The 12181-nt window shown below is 40.4% G+C and overlaps 1 protein-coding gene across 3 annotated transcripts in view; it reads left to right on the top strand.

Annotated features, from left to right (window-relative positions):
• The window catches only part of Sox6 (SRY-box transcription factor 6), a 540795-nt gene that overhangs the window by 451327 nt on the left and 77287 nt on the right, over positions 1–12181 (top strand). For all 3 annotated transcript variants that reach the window (XM_032892841.1, XM_032892839.1, XM_032892840.1), the window contains one exon: positions 11114–11263. In XM_032892841.1, the coding sequence (XP_032748732.1) occupies positions 11114–11263 (150 nt within the window). The remainder of the gene's footprint in view (positions 1–11113; positions 11264–12181) is intronic.

Consider the following 12181-nt stretch of genomic DNA (forward strand, 5'->3'; position numbering starts at 1 on the left):
TATAAGGCCTAGAGGATGCAACATTACCCTTTCTCTGGTGCCTGCCGCAACTTACTCCTCCCACACTGGATTCCTTGATTTTCAAGGGTACCTCTGTCAAAGGACTACCATCCACAAATTCCAAGCCCAAACTCTGGGCTCATGGATGAGTCTTTCTATCATCTTTATAGAGTCAAGAAGTACTTCTCTAAGGTTTTGCTCATGAACGCTGGTTCTGTGACTAGAAAGTCACTGGAACAGTAATCTATTCAGCTGGGTAGACTTCTCAGCAGCACCTCCTCAGCTCCTGGAAGTGGGCATGGAGCTGCTTATTTCCATAAAGCTGGTTGCCACCTGGTTTCAATGTCATCCCTTTGAATCTCTTGCTTCATGAGCTGAATCACCAGTCATTTCAGTGATTTGCTTTTATTTCTATAAATAAGGCATTATAAGTTTTATATTTAATTCTGTGTAAGAAAACACACACACACACACACACACACAGAGAGAGAGAGAGAGAGAGAGAGAGAGAGCAAAAAATAATTTTGCTTATTCTTTTTTTCCATCTTTATTAAATTGGGTATTCCTTATTTACATTGCAAAATGTTATTCCCTTTCTCGGTTTCCAGGCCAATATCCCCCTAACCCCTCCCACTTCCCTTTTCTATGGGTGTTCCCCTCCCCACCCTCCCCCCATTACCGCCCTCCCCCCAACAATCACGTTCACTGGGGGTTCAGTCTTGGCAGGACCAAGGGCTTCCCCTTCCACTGGTGCTCTTACTAGGCTATTCATTGCTACCTATAAGGTTGGAGCCCAGGGTCAGTCCATGTATAGTCTTTGGGTAGTGGCTTAGTCCCTGGAAGCTCTGGTTGGTTGACATTGTTGTTCATATGGGGTCTCGAGCCCCTTCAGCTCTTTCAGGCCTTTCTCTGATTCCTTCAACGGGGCTCCCATTCTCAGTTCAGTGGTTTGCTGCTGGCATTCGCCTATATATTTGCTGTATTCTGGCTGTGTCTCTCAGGAGAGATCTGCATCCGGTTCCATGCAGCATTATCAGGCAAGGAACTCCTCTTAAACTGTAGCCCAATGTAATCAGTGCAATTGGAGACTGAGTCTCCACAGATCAGCTCTGTAGCACATGAAGGTGATGGGAAGTTCTGTCATATGATGGAGACTAGCTTTTAAAGACATGCCTTGAGCCTCTCTCTAGTCTCTCTTCTCCATAGCCATCAAATTCCCTGCCCTGTTTGCTGTGAGTCATGCAAAGGGCCAAGTTACTGAATGCCCGAGAGCTGGGCAAGGGGACCTCATGTAGGGATACTTTTCTTTGCATTTATTTTCTTTATTGTCCTTCATAATCTGTCTGCAAGAAGTAGTGAATCCGATGCCAGGTCCTGGATCTCACTGGCTTACAGTGGCTGAACTTGTTCTGTTTTGCTTTGGGCTATTATAAAAAGACCAAGAAAACCCTCTTGGTCTACTCTTACCTGAGATACATTTACCCCTTTATCTATAATTGCATAAGGTTTACTTTTATAAATCCCAAAATACTTTAACATGATTATAATTACTTTAACCTAATTACTGTGGTGGCACTTTTAAATATGTACATTTAAAAACAAATATTTTTTTTTTAAAGTTCTCCAAAATAAGTCATTTCTGGGTACCCACAGATTAGCTCTCAGTTATTTTGAAGACAAATTTATCTTTGATAAAATGTACAAATTCCATCTGCAGTCATATTACATATGGGGACCAAGGACACAGAAGCCTGAGTGCACATGAAGGTGATTGGAGAAGGCCGTGGGCCTGAGCTCTGGGGTTTGCTCTTCCTGCTTCTTGGCAGTGAATATTTTATCCTCTAGACGAGATTTCCTCATATGAGCAGAGGAGAGACTAGATGATTATATTATATAGTGATCACACTGTCCAGTGAGTCTGTGTAAAAGAACTAGTGTATCACACAGTGACCCATGTGTCCGGAGCTTCAAGACTATAGAACCAAAGATGACCTCTGTCTTTGCAATTTATTTTTGGGAGGAAAAGACTGTTGGAAGAACTCCTAATTCCAAGAAGATGGCACCGGATGGAAATGAAGGGAGATAATGGCCAGTGTGAGCAGGACTGCTGTTAAATGCCAGGCATTGTCTTACATACTGGGAAAGTAGATTAAGAAGTCCCTGTCTTCCACTTCTTAATGAGCTTAGAAGTTTGTGAAAGGGAAAGACAGGGAGAATATTAAATGGAAGCCCAAAAGTTCATGAAGCTAGAGGGTTGAGAAGCTAAGGGCGAGGGAGGAAAAGGTTCACAGAAAAAGGACATTTTGTTTTGAGTTTCAAAGATAGGTAGGATTGTGACTTGCCACCATGGATGGAGGGCATCTCATAGGCCCCCACTCCTAGATGAAGAGCTATAGGCAGTTAATGACTACTGAGAGAAGGAAAATTAGCCACCACCCCCACCCAGGGATGAACCCTGAAAATGGTTATTTAATACCAAGTGACCAGCCCTGAAAAACATATATATACAAGAAACACTAAACAGATTCATCAGCTTGTAAGTGTATTTCATTCTCACATGCATACATATGTGCACACCAATAATCAATAAAGAAAAAGAGGCCAGGAATTTGAAATGGAGCTAGGGGAAGGTCATGGAAGGGGTTGGAGGGAGTAAGGGAGGAAATGGTGTAATTATAGTTTAATAAAAAATTGAAAAGAAAGAAAAGAAAGGGAAAGAGTGCAGGATAAAAATGTGCTGGAAAGCAAGACAGTCTTGGCAAAGAACTCATACATAAAATGAAAGCTGCCCACCTTCTCTCTTCCTTCTCTTACCTTCCATCCCCTCAGACAGGCTTCTTTGGCCTCAAGTATTAACAGACTAGCCACACAAGTACCTTCTGTGTTGAAAACAGGGACTTCAGTTCTGCTCTTCCAGAAAACCACAGCTGTATTTCCTGGATCGTTCTGTTGACATTGAAGGTTTATGAGAAGTAAAAGTATTTGTAAACCTTTCAAGTAATTATTTTTAAACTCCCTCCTCACCTCGCCTTCAAACTGGAATGGCTAGTACTGACATATTTTCCTCTCTACTAAACAAGCACTAAATCAGGCTTCCTAATTACCTGCCTCTGTTTCTACCTCTTCACAGCTGAGCTTATCCTGTTTTACAGCATAGCTTCCTGGGTAGGCAGAGGAACCCAGGGGATCCCTGGAGAGCTGAGCTAGGCTTGGGGCATCAGCCAAGTAAATAATGTCACTTCCTTCAGGACGCTTCCCTTCCCTACCCAGCTTGTTACATCCAACTTCTGTTGTCCCCTTGAGCAGTATGTGACACACTAGGGTATGGTATGTTAACCTGGGCATGCACTAGGCCTTGGACTCTCAGATATTAGTGGGAATAAATATGGAATTAAGAGTTGACTCAGGGGTTGGGGATTTAGCTCAGTGGTAGAGCTCTTGCCTAGCAAGCGCAAGGCCCTGGGTTTGGTCCCCAGCTCCGAAAAAAAAAAAAAAAAAGAGTTGACTCAGTTGGTAGTAATGGTGGTATCTGGTTTTGTTGAACAGTATATTGTCTATTGCTACCAATAGCCAGCTTATGCTTGAGAAGAATATTTTTTCTTTTAAGGAAGACATGGGCAGACCACTCTATGTCCTTGTTGGATAAAATGACATGCAGGGAGAATCTATTTCAAAGAGAATTATGTATTGGTTCCAGAAGACTCTCAAGCATGTTTGCCTTTAAATTGAGATAGATTGGGCTGGAGAGATGGCTCAGCGGTTAAGAGCACTGACTTTTCTTCCAGAGGTCCTGAGTTCAAATTCCAGGAACCACCTGATGGTTCACAACCATCTGTAATGGGATCTGATGCCCTCTTCTAGAGTGTCTGAAGACAGTGATAGTGTACTCACATAAAATGAATCAATCTTAAAAAACAACTGTTAGATTGATAGAACCCCCTGCCCTGTGCTGAGTCTGCACAGACCTGGTTATGAAAGTGTCACTAGAATCCAAAGCTAAGAAAGCTCTTACTCGGGCTGGCCTGAGACCCAAACCCCTGAGAGCATGTTAGAGGTATGTAATTTGTAGGTCTGTACAGACTTCGCTAATCTGTTTATTTTAAAGGCTGTTGGATAGCAATAGCACAGAGAAGACGCAGTGCTTCCTGGTTCCAGCTAACTTCTTCTTTCTAAGTACCCATCCTTAGGGATAAATTCTAGGATTCTGAATGTAGCCTGGCACTGGGTTGGATACTTATGTTCCCACCACAAGTCCTGTGCTGAAACTGTAAACCCACCTGATGATGTCAGAAAATAAACCTGTGGCAGAAGATCGGCCCGTCAGTATGGAGTGCTCTAAAAAGGAGCTCCAAAGAGACCCCTTCCATGTTCTATCATAGAAGGCTAAAGTGGGAAAAGTCTTCTAGGAATAAGCAGGTCCCTACCAGATCCCTGCCTTGAGAGTTGTGCGAAATAAGTTGCTTTCATTCCTTCGTCAGCCACTCATGTTGTGTGGTGGTGGTTACAAACCGAGATGCACCGCAGCCACCTGCACTGACAGCCTCATCTGTTGGTCTCTGTGTACTCAGCAGCCCTGTCAACCCTGCCTCAGGTCTACCTCAGAGCCAGAATACTCAAGGTTTTCATTCCAGATGACTTTCTGTCATGCTTCCCACCTGGAGAGCTTTTTACTGACATAGGATATATCTTCCTTGGAGAAGCTGATGCTGATCCTTCACACACTATCAAGTACCCTATTTAGTGAGTTTCTTGAAATTCTCTCCTTGTGTTTCTCAGAGGTTTCTGACTATAACTTTATAAGCACTGTCTAGGACCTGTATACTGCCAGTTCCTCATTAAATAGAGTGTTGTTTTAGAGGGTCTTTGTTGATGCACCTCCAGTGGTTAATACAAGACTTAACTGTAAGTATAGAGTAAAGCTTGGCTAATGAATAATTAATCAGTGCTGGAACCATATTTGAAAGGTACAAAGATTGTGCATGTAACCGGGTTCTATTTCCAATACATTCTGGTAACAAAGGGAGAGCTAGAAGTTTCCTCCACTTCCAGTAATAAATAATTGTTCTTGGGAAACACCTTGAGCTCCTTAAAGCCTCAGTTTACCAATAGAAGGAGGACATCAGGCTAGGACCCCTTCAGGTCTCTGTGTGTCATTGCCCTGCTTCCCAAGTCTCAGTGCTAAGTACATTGTTTAAACCTCTACTAGTGAGAGTGGAGCACTTTTAGCAATAAGGTTAAAAAATAATTTCTTAATGCACTGTAAAGTATAAGTGCTTTCCTAATTTTAAAAAATTCAATGAGGCTCAATTTTATGTGCATTTCTTTTGTATATATTGTATATTTAAATGACAGTTCAGTATCCCAGACAATCCCTAAGCATTTTACAAAAATGAAACGGGAAAAGATCTTCATTTACAAAAGTCTTTACCAAATTGAAATGTTTATGGGACTTTTCCTAAGCCTGTTGTCTACTTTCCTGTGTTGCTGATTTCTCAGACCTCAACTGTGGTTAGGAATCATTGTTCGTGATCATCTCCAGACTGTGTACTCTGGTCTGAGAATCCTGCATAGAATGAAGCTCTTATAAACCCTAAGAGCTACATAATCAGAGTTTGACCTTTCTCCTTCCTAATCCTCTGGTCTGCAAAGAGATTTTCTAACTAAAGCTATGTCATTAGAATAACTAGTATTTTTATACTCTTCCAAAGAAGATGCAGTATCAGGAAAATGTTAGAGCTCTTTGTAAATACACCAAAAAGAAAAGCCTGACGCCACTCCTGGCTTATGCTTAGACCACTGTCTGTGTGAGAAGCGAGAGCACACATCACCACACTAGCGGTTACTCAACACCCAGTAAATGTGCTACCAAATCACCTTAAAAGGGTATTTTGTGAAACAAAATAACTCTTAAAATTTATGTTGTAGTTAATTTTTAGATTTGTATATAAAATAATAGGTTTCTTCAGGACATCTTCATACTATGTGACTTACACCCAATTTTCCTTCTTCCCCCCTCCCCACTATGCATGAGAAACAATGTAATTTAGTAAAGATTGAGTGATACTTTTTTTATTTCATTTGATTTTCTAGAATTCAATGTAATTCTCAAGGCCTATGATAAATAAAACTGAGTGTGGTTCTGTCTTATTTGCAGAACCTCTTGTACTGTGCAGTGATCTGTATAGACCGTCACTTCAGTCACTTCAGGAGTCCTTCCTAGGCACCTGGTACTCCCAAGCTGCTGTCATTAGTTCAGATTCAAAGATTAGGTCTCTCACGTCTTCAGGAAGTTTATAGTCTATCATGGATTGTAACTGAAAAACACACGGTTCAAAAGTGATGGACACCTCAAGAAAGCTCAGTTAAGGGTTGGAAATCTCCATTTCACCCCTCCAGAGCGAATATTGCTCCAAGACTTCGGATCCTCTATTCTTGGTACAGAAATACGCAAATGAAATACATTAAGCTGATAGTAGTTTAGAAAGTGAGCCATGAAATTGTTTTGTAAATGTATGCCTATTTGATGAAAAGCATTTTTATTATCTAAATCAAATATAAAATCTCCAATTAGGTAGAATGTGATGTAGTAGCTTTCTTTTTGTTGTATTCCATTTCTGATTCTTTTTTCATCTCAAGCCTTGTTGTACTGAGTTTTACATTGAATCTTGCTGTCCACTTCACTTGTGGTGCTTCTCCCTGCTTTCAGTGCACCAGAAGTCACAACTTTCAAGAGGCCAGTTCTGAGCAGGACGAGTTTATGGGGTCCTGTCACTTTTATATCAGCCTTACTAGATATGAGTGTGAAATGATTATAATAACTTTAGAGAAAACAATTAATGCTACCTTATTTTTAAAAGTTAACTATGTCGACCAGTAAATCTGAAGGATCATTGAATTGAGTCAGATATTTAAAATATGGACTTATTTCTAAAGTGTTTTTGCATTCTTCCTTAGTTTCCTGAAAGATTAAAACAACATGAACTTCCTTTTGATGAGAAATAGATTATTTCTAAGGATTGTGTCACTAAGACCTAATGGCTCTTTAAAATTCAGTTATTGTTTATAGCTCCCAAAACTAGCCAGTGCATTTTTATTTGTAACTACCTTTATCCATATCGTTCACTATCAAGCTTCAGTGCCTTAGTCTAAGCAGAAGTTCCATAGCAGATGCTTGTGTCTCCTACCAACTTGATTTGTGTGGGTTTATTTATTTATTTATTTATTTATTTATTTATTTATTTATTTATTGCCATGGTCTTATGTAGTTCAGACTGATCTCAAACTTGGTAATGGATTACAGACATTATGCTACCATACCTGGTTCATGCAGTATTGGAAAGAGACCCAGGGCTTCGTCCTTGCTAGGCAAGCACACTACCAGATGAGCTCTATGCTCAGCCTTGCTGACTTTCAAAAGGAAAAGATCCATCAAAGTAAAAAAGAAACAAAACCACAGCCTTTCCTATGCCTAAATTATAGCAGTTTGACTCTTACTTGTGAATTTTCTTGCCTCTGAGTCATTGCATACAGAATTAAGAAACTTTAATTTCTTTAGAGGCTTGTTATATTAGAAAAATTGTTCCAAAGAAAGCAACAATCATGACATAGGCACATCTGGCTCTTGCAAATTATTCTTTATTAAGCTTTCATTTAATTACATGTGCTGAAAGGTCTGTTTTTGATTACTGTAATTTTTTTTATTTGTCCATCTGAATGATAGTAATGCTTGAAATTATACACAAACCACCTGTTTTTTTCTCTTCTGCTAATGTGGCCCAGTTTGAGCTATTTTCTCTGTAGTTGATGAACTAGGATGCTTTCTATTATGAAAGAAATCTGACCATCAAGGTAATGGCTTAATCTTGATTATAGGTAGAAAAGAAAATATTTGAATGTTTTCAAGAATCAACAGTGTTAAGATTGGGGTATCTGACTGTGGGTTACCACAGCAAATTAACATATTCATGTATTACCAGTTTTATCTAAGTTTTAATACAGAAACAGTTAAGGATTGGAAGCAGCAACCTTCAAGTACAGGTAGAAAGAGAGACCATTATAAGTTTGGGGGACATAAGAAATGGATACTAGAGTTGTAACTGTCATCAGTAAAAAAAAAAAAAGGCGACGTGTCATAGAAGGAAGACATAGAAGGAGAATGGTCACATGGCACTTCAGCCTCCTGCATGATAATGGATACTGCTTCATCTTACCCATCACTAGCAGCACACAACCCAGCAAGGAATGGGGAGACTCTGGAGAATCTGCAGGAATAGTTTGGTTTTTTTAATCTTGGTACATCAGATATAATAATGGCATTCAAACGAATATTTCCAGCCAAGACAGAATTTGGAGATATCCCTCTAAGAATAGGGGAAGCAATGTGAGTGTTGACACTTTGGATTCCCCAAGGAAAAACCCTACTTTCTGCATCATTCTTTTATACAGAAGTCTGTCATTCAATATTTCCTCCCCTCACTTAGAATTCCCACCCGTCTTCTGGTGATGTCACTTACATATCAGTCAATCATCACCACAGACATTAGAAAAGCCTCCAATGAGAAAGGGCTCAAAGGATAAAAAGAGATAAATCAGTGCAGAGAACAGAAAAAGAAAACAGCTTTAAAGCCATCATTGATATTACCCAACAGAAAAGTGATTAAAATGCTTTATAAAAGCAACCAGGGAACAAAAGGATCCTTAAAACTGGATAGCAGAAATTTAGGAAAATTCATAGACCCCTTAGAAATTGATAAAAATAATCTGTAGTAAAATAGAATAATATGTTGAAGAGTAGGAGATAGAAGAAAAAGCTAGGGTCCATGAGCATTCCTAATGTTTATTAGTATGAATTGATGGGGAATCCCAGAGCATTGCCTAGAGTTGAAACACATGGTTTTATGCATTAGACGGGCTGGGCTTCAGACCAGTGAGTGCTAAGGCAGCAGGCAGATAGACCTCAGAGTGAAATCCCTACAGTTGGTATTAAGGGAAGAAGTCAATGTTATCTCAAGAGACAACTGATTTCATATGAAGAATCTGAAATCAGAATGACATCAGACTTCCTTAGCAAAAAGAGGAAAAGGACAATAAGTTATTGTCTTTGGAATTCTGGGAGTCATTTTAACTTAGAATTCTGTATCAAGGGAATATAATAATAATACCAGTTTCCTGAACCATTAGTTCCTAAAATACTAACCTCACAGTCACTTTCTCAAGTATTTCCTGGAGGGTAGATACTGCCTAAAATAAGAAAATTAACTAACAGACAGGAAGCTGTGACAGACAGAAAACAGAATCCAATATAGGAGACACAAAGGGGAATTCTATGTAACACAGGTCTAATGAGTAAACTAGTTCAGACTGGAACAAGAGTGTAGAGAATCCTAAGAGGGTATCTCTTAGGGATATACAGATTAGCTATATAGTCAACTGTATTATGTTGAGTTTTCTTGGTCTTTTGGAGAGTCTGTGAATTACCCAGTGCTAGTTACAGAAACCAAAAGGAGAGAAATGAAAGATAAAATTATAAAAAAATACAAATACTAAATCTACCAAAATAAAAAGTTAAAGAGAAAAGTTGCTGCTCTATCTAATCCATCTAGTCCCAAGTACATGGAAGACTGAGACAGGCAGATCACAAGTCCAAGGTGTGTGTCACTTTCAGGGTGAGTTCAAGTCTAGCCTGGACATCTTAGTGATACCCTGTCTCAAAATAAAAGATAGAAGGAAGTCTGGGGATATAGCTCAGTGGTATTTACCTAACAAGCCTGAAGACCTAAATTCAATTCTTGTATGACAAGAGCAAAAGTGAGAGTGAGAGAAAGAGAAAAGAGAAGAGAGAATGAAACACAGCTCTTTGCATACCTAAACTATGAATAGTGGTAGAATGAAACAGTGAGACTAACTTAAAATCTGTGATGTTAACATTAAGTAATTGGAGGGACGCATGAAAGCACATAGGGCTGGTGATGTAGTAAGGCTAAGCTTATCCTCCTGTGTGAGGTCAACAGATAAGGACAGAACAGCACATAAACATCTGCGAGTGAGGTGGAAAGTGCCAGCAAGAGCAGTTGATCAAGCTCAAAAGAGATGGTCTCCACAGAGTAGGCATGAAGTAGGGAGGCCAAGGGCATCATGGATGGCTATAGGGGCTTTACCTTATTCAAGGTAGCCATGCTGTGGAGATTTCTTTCATTTAAAAGCTGTAAAGTAGTACTGAGTTTATGGAACCATGTATAACATTATTTTGATAAAAGTTAAAATTATATAAAAGTGAGATTGGCTTATATTCCAATCTTGGGTCTGCATTCAGTTACATCAATGTGCTTATTGTTGATCACTTTAAGATATATAGTATCAGGTGTTCTGTGTACCTTCATCAGGAAGAGGAGCCCTGGAGAGGGGGCAGAGGTCTACCTCTGAAGAGAACCATTGCAAATACTTAGAAGAGGCCAGGAAACAATGGTGGAAATATAGGGAGATGAGCCTGGAGTCCCAAGCCAAAGGAGAATTCAGGGAGACACCAGCAGAGCTGTTCTGGACATAAAGAGGGACATTTTCTTACCTCATTCAGTCCTAGGGCCAGGAAAAGAAGCTTGACTTTTTGTTTCTATGGCTGCCAATGTGTTATATGGTGCCTGGAGATAAGACCCTGAGAGGGAAGTGGCTGCTGTCAGACTCAGGGGCCTTAGAGGCAGCACTGATCTCCAAGAAGGATCTGAGTCCACGGCAAAGGGTGGTAAGACCGAGGTTCCTCAGGGAAGTTGGGGTTGGTTTCTTAGCCCACAAGTGGACACACTGGACGTTAAGGAACTTCATATAGTGATTCCAGGCTGTGGAGGGACCTCAGAGAGTGCTTAGCCAAGCTCCTGTTAGTACAGTGGAAGGGACTGAGTTGTCTCCTCCCAGCGTCACTTGGAACAGCCACAGCACCATGTTCCTCATTCTAGCCCTCTTCCTTTCTGAGTTACTTGGCTTTTTTCATTTTCCTCTTTTAAAAAAGTGAGAAACTACACAGTTGTGAGAGCTGTTTTCTGACAAAATGGTAAGATTTTTTTTTGAACCTGTTTCAGTTGTATTTAATGAGACGACATTTGCCTTCTCTGTTTTGCAGCAGCTCTATGCCGCTCAGCTGGCCAGCATGCAGGTGTCACCTGGAGCAAAGATGCCATCAACTCCGCAGCCACCAAACTCAGCAGGGGCGGTCTCACCTACTGGGATAAAAAATGAAAAGAGAGGGACCAGCCCTGTAACTCAAGTTAAGGTACTTGCTTTGCAGGATTGTGGAAACAGTTCGGAAAATAGCTGTGTAAGAAAGGTAGTGAACCAGGCTATGCTGGGAGTAAGCAGCAGGAATGCAGCAACATAAAAGATCCCCAAATGTGCCTCTTTATGGGGATGCCATGATTGAGCATTGAGAAACAGGTGTTTCCCTTTTGATAACAATAGTGCTCTATTGTGAGATGCTTACTGAACTCCAAAAATTCACTCCTCAAAAAATCTCTCCCTTTGGAGTCTGGCTTTCCTTTTTTAATGTTCACTGGCACGAATGGCTGTGCTTGTATTGTTAGTCTTTGTCATAGACTTGCAACACTTTTCTCCCTGTTTCTTAAGCAGGTGGGAAGCCCCCTCACAGTATCAGAGTAGGATCTAGAATCCTTGGTGTTAAAAGAAGATCAAACGAATTCTAATGCTGGACTTGGCATAGTCTGGTGGAGGGCTGTCCCAAGGAGCTGAGGAATAGGGTGTCACCGGCTGATGATACTTTTGATGTTGTGTCATTATGAGGGGATAAATGTGCTTTCACAGTTTTAGGGGCAGTGTTGATAGATGGTTTTCTTATCTGATTTTTCAACTGGTCACCTGAGGGATACTTGGTGATAAGAGAAGTGATCAGCCACTTTAAATGTGTGCTGCATATGGTTTCTATACAAAATATAAGTTGGCTTGGGGGACTGTATCTCCTTTCAATATCAAGTTAATAAGTTCACACCATTTGGAGAAATAATTGTGTGTAATTGGCCATGACCTTGGAGAGTTGTGTAAGGGTGGATGCATGACTGTAATGCATCAGAAGCATTGTCCTTGCGGAGTCTGGGCAGCTTTTGATCTTCGAGAAGGAAACAGTGGAGATGAACCAGCATCACTACTGGGGGCTCCATGGTCACCGACGCTGTTTCAT

This window comes from Rattus rattus, chromosome 2 (assembly GCF_011064425.1).
Source record: "Rattus rattus isolate New Zealand chromosome 2, Rrattus_CSIRO_v1, whole genome shotgun sequence".
In the NCBI taxonomy this organism is placed as follows: domain Eukaryota; kingdom Metazoa; phylum Chordata; class Mammalia; order Rodentia; family Muridae; genus Rattus; species Rattus rattus.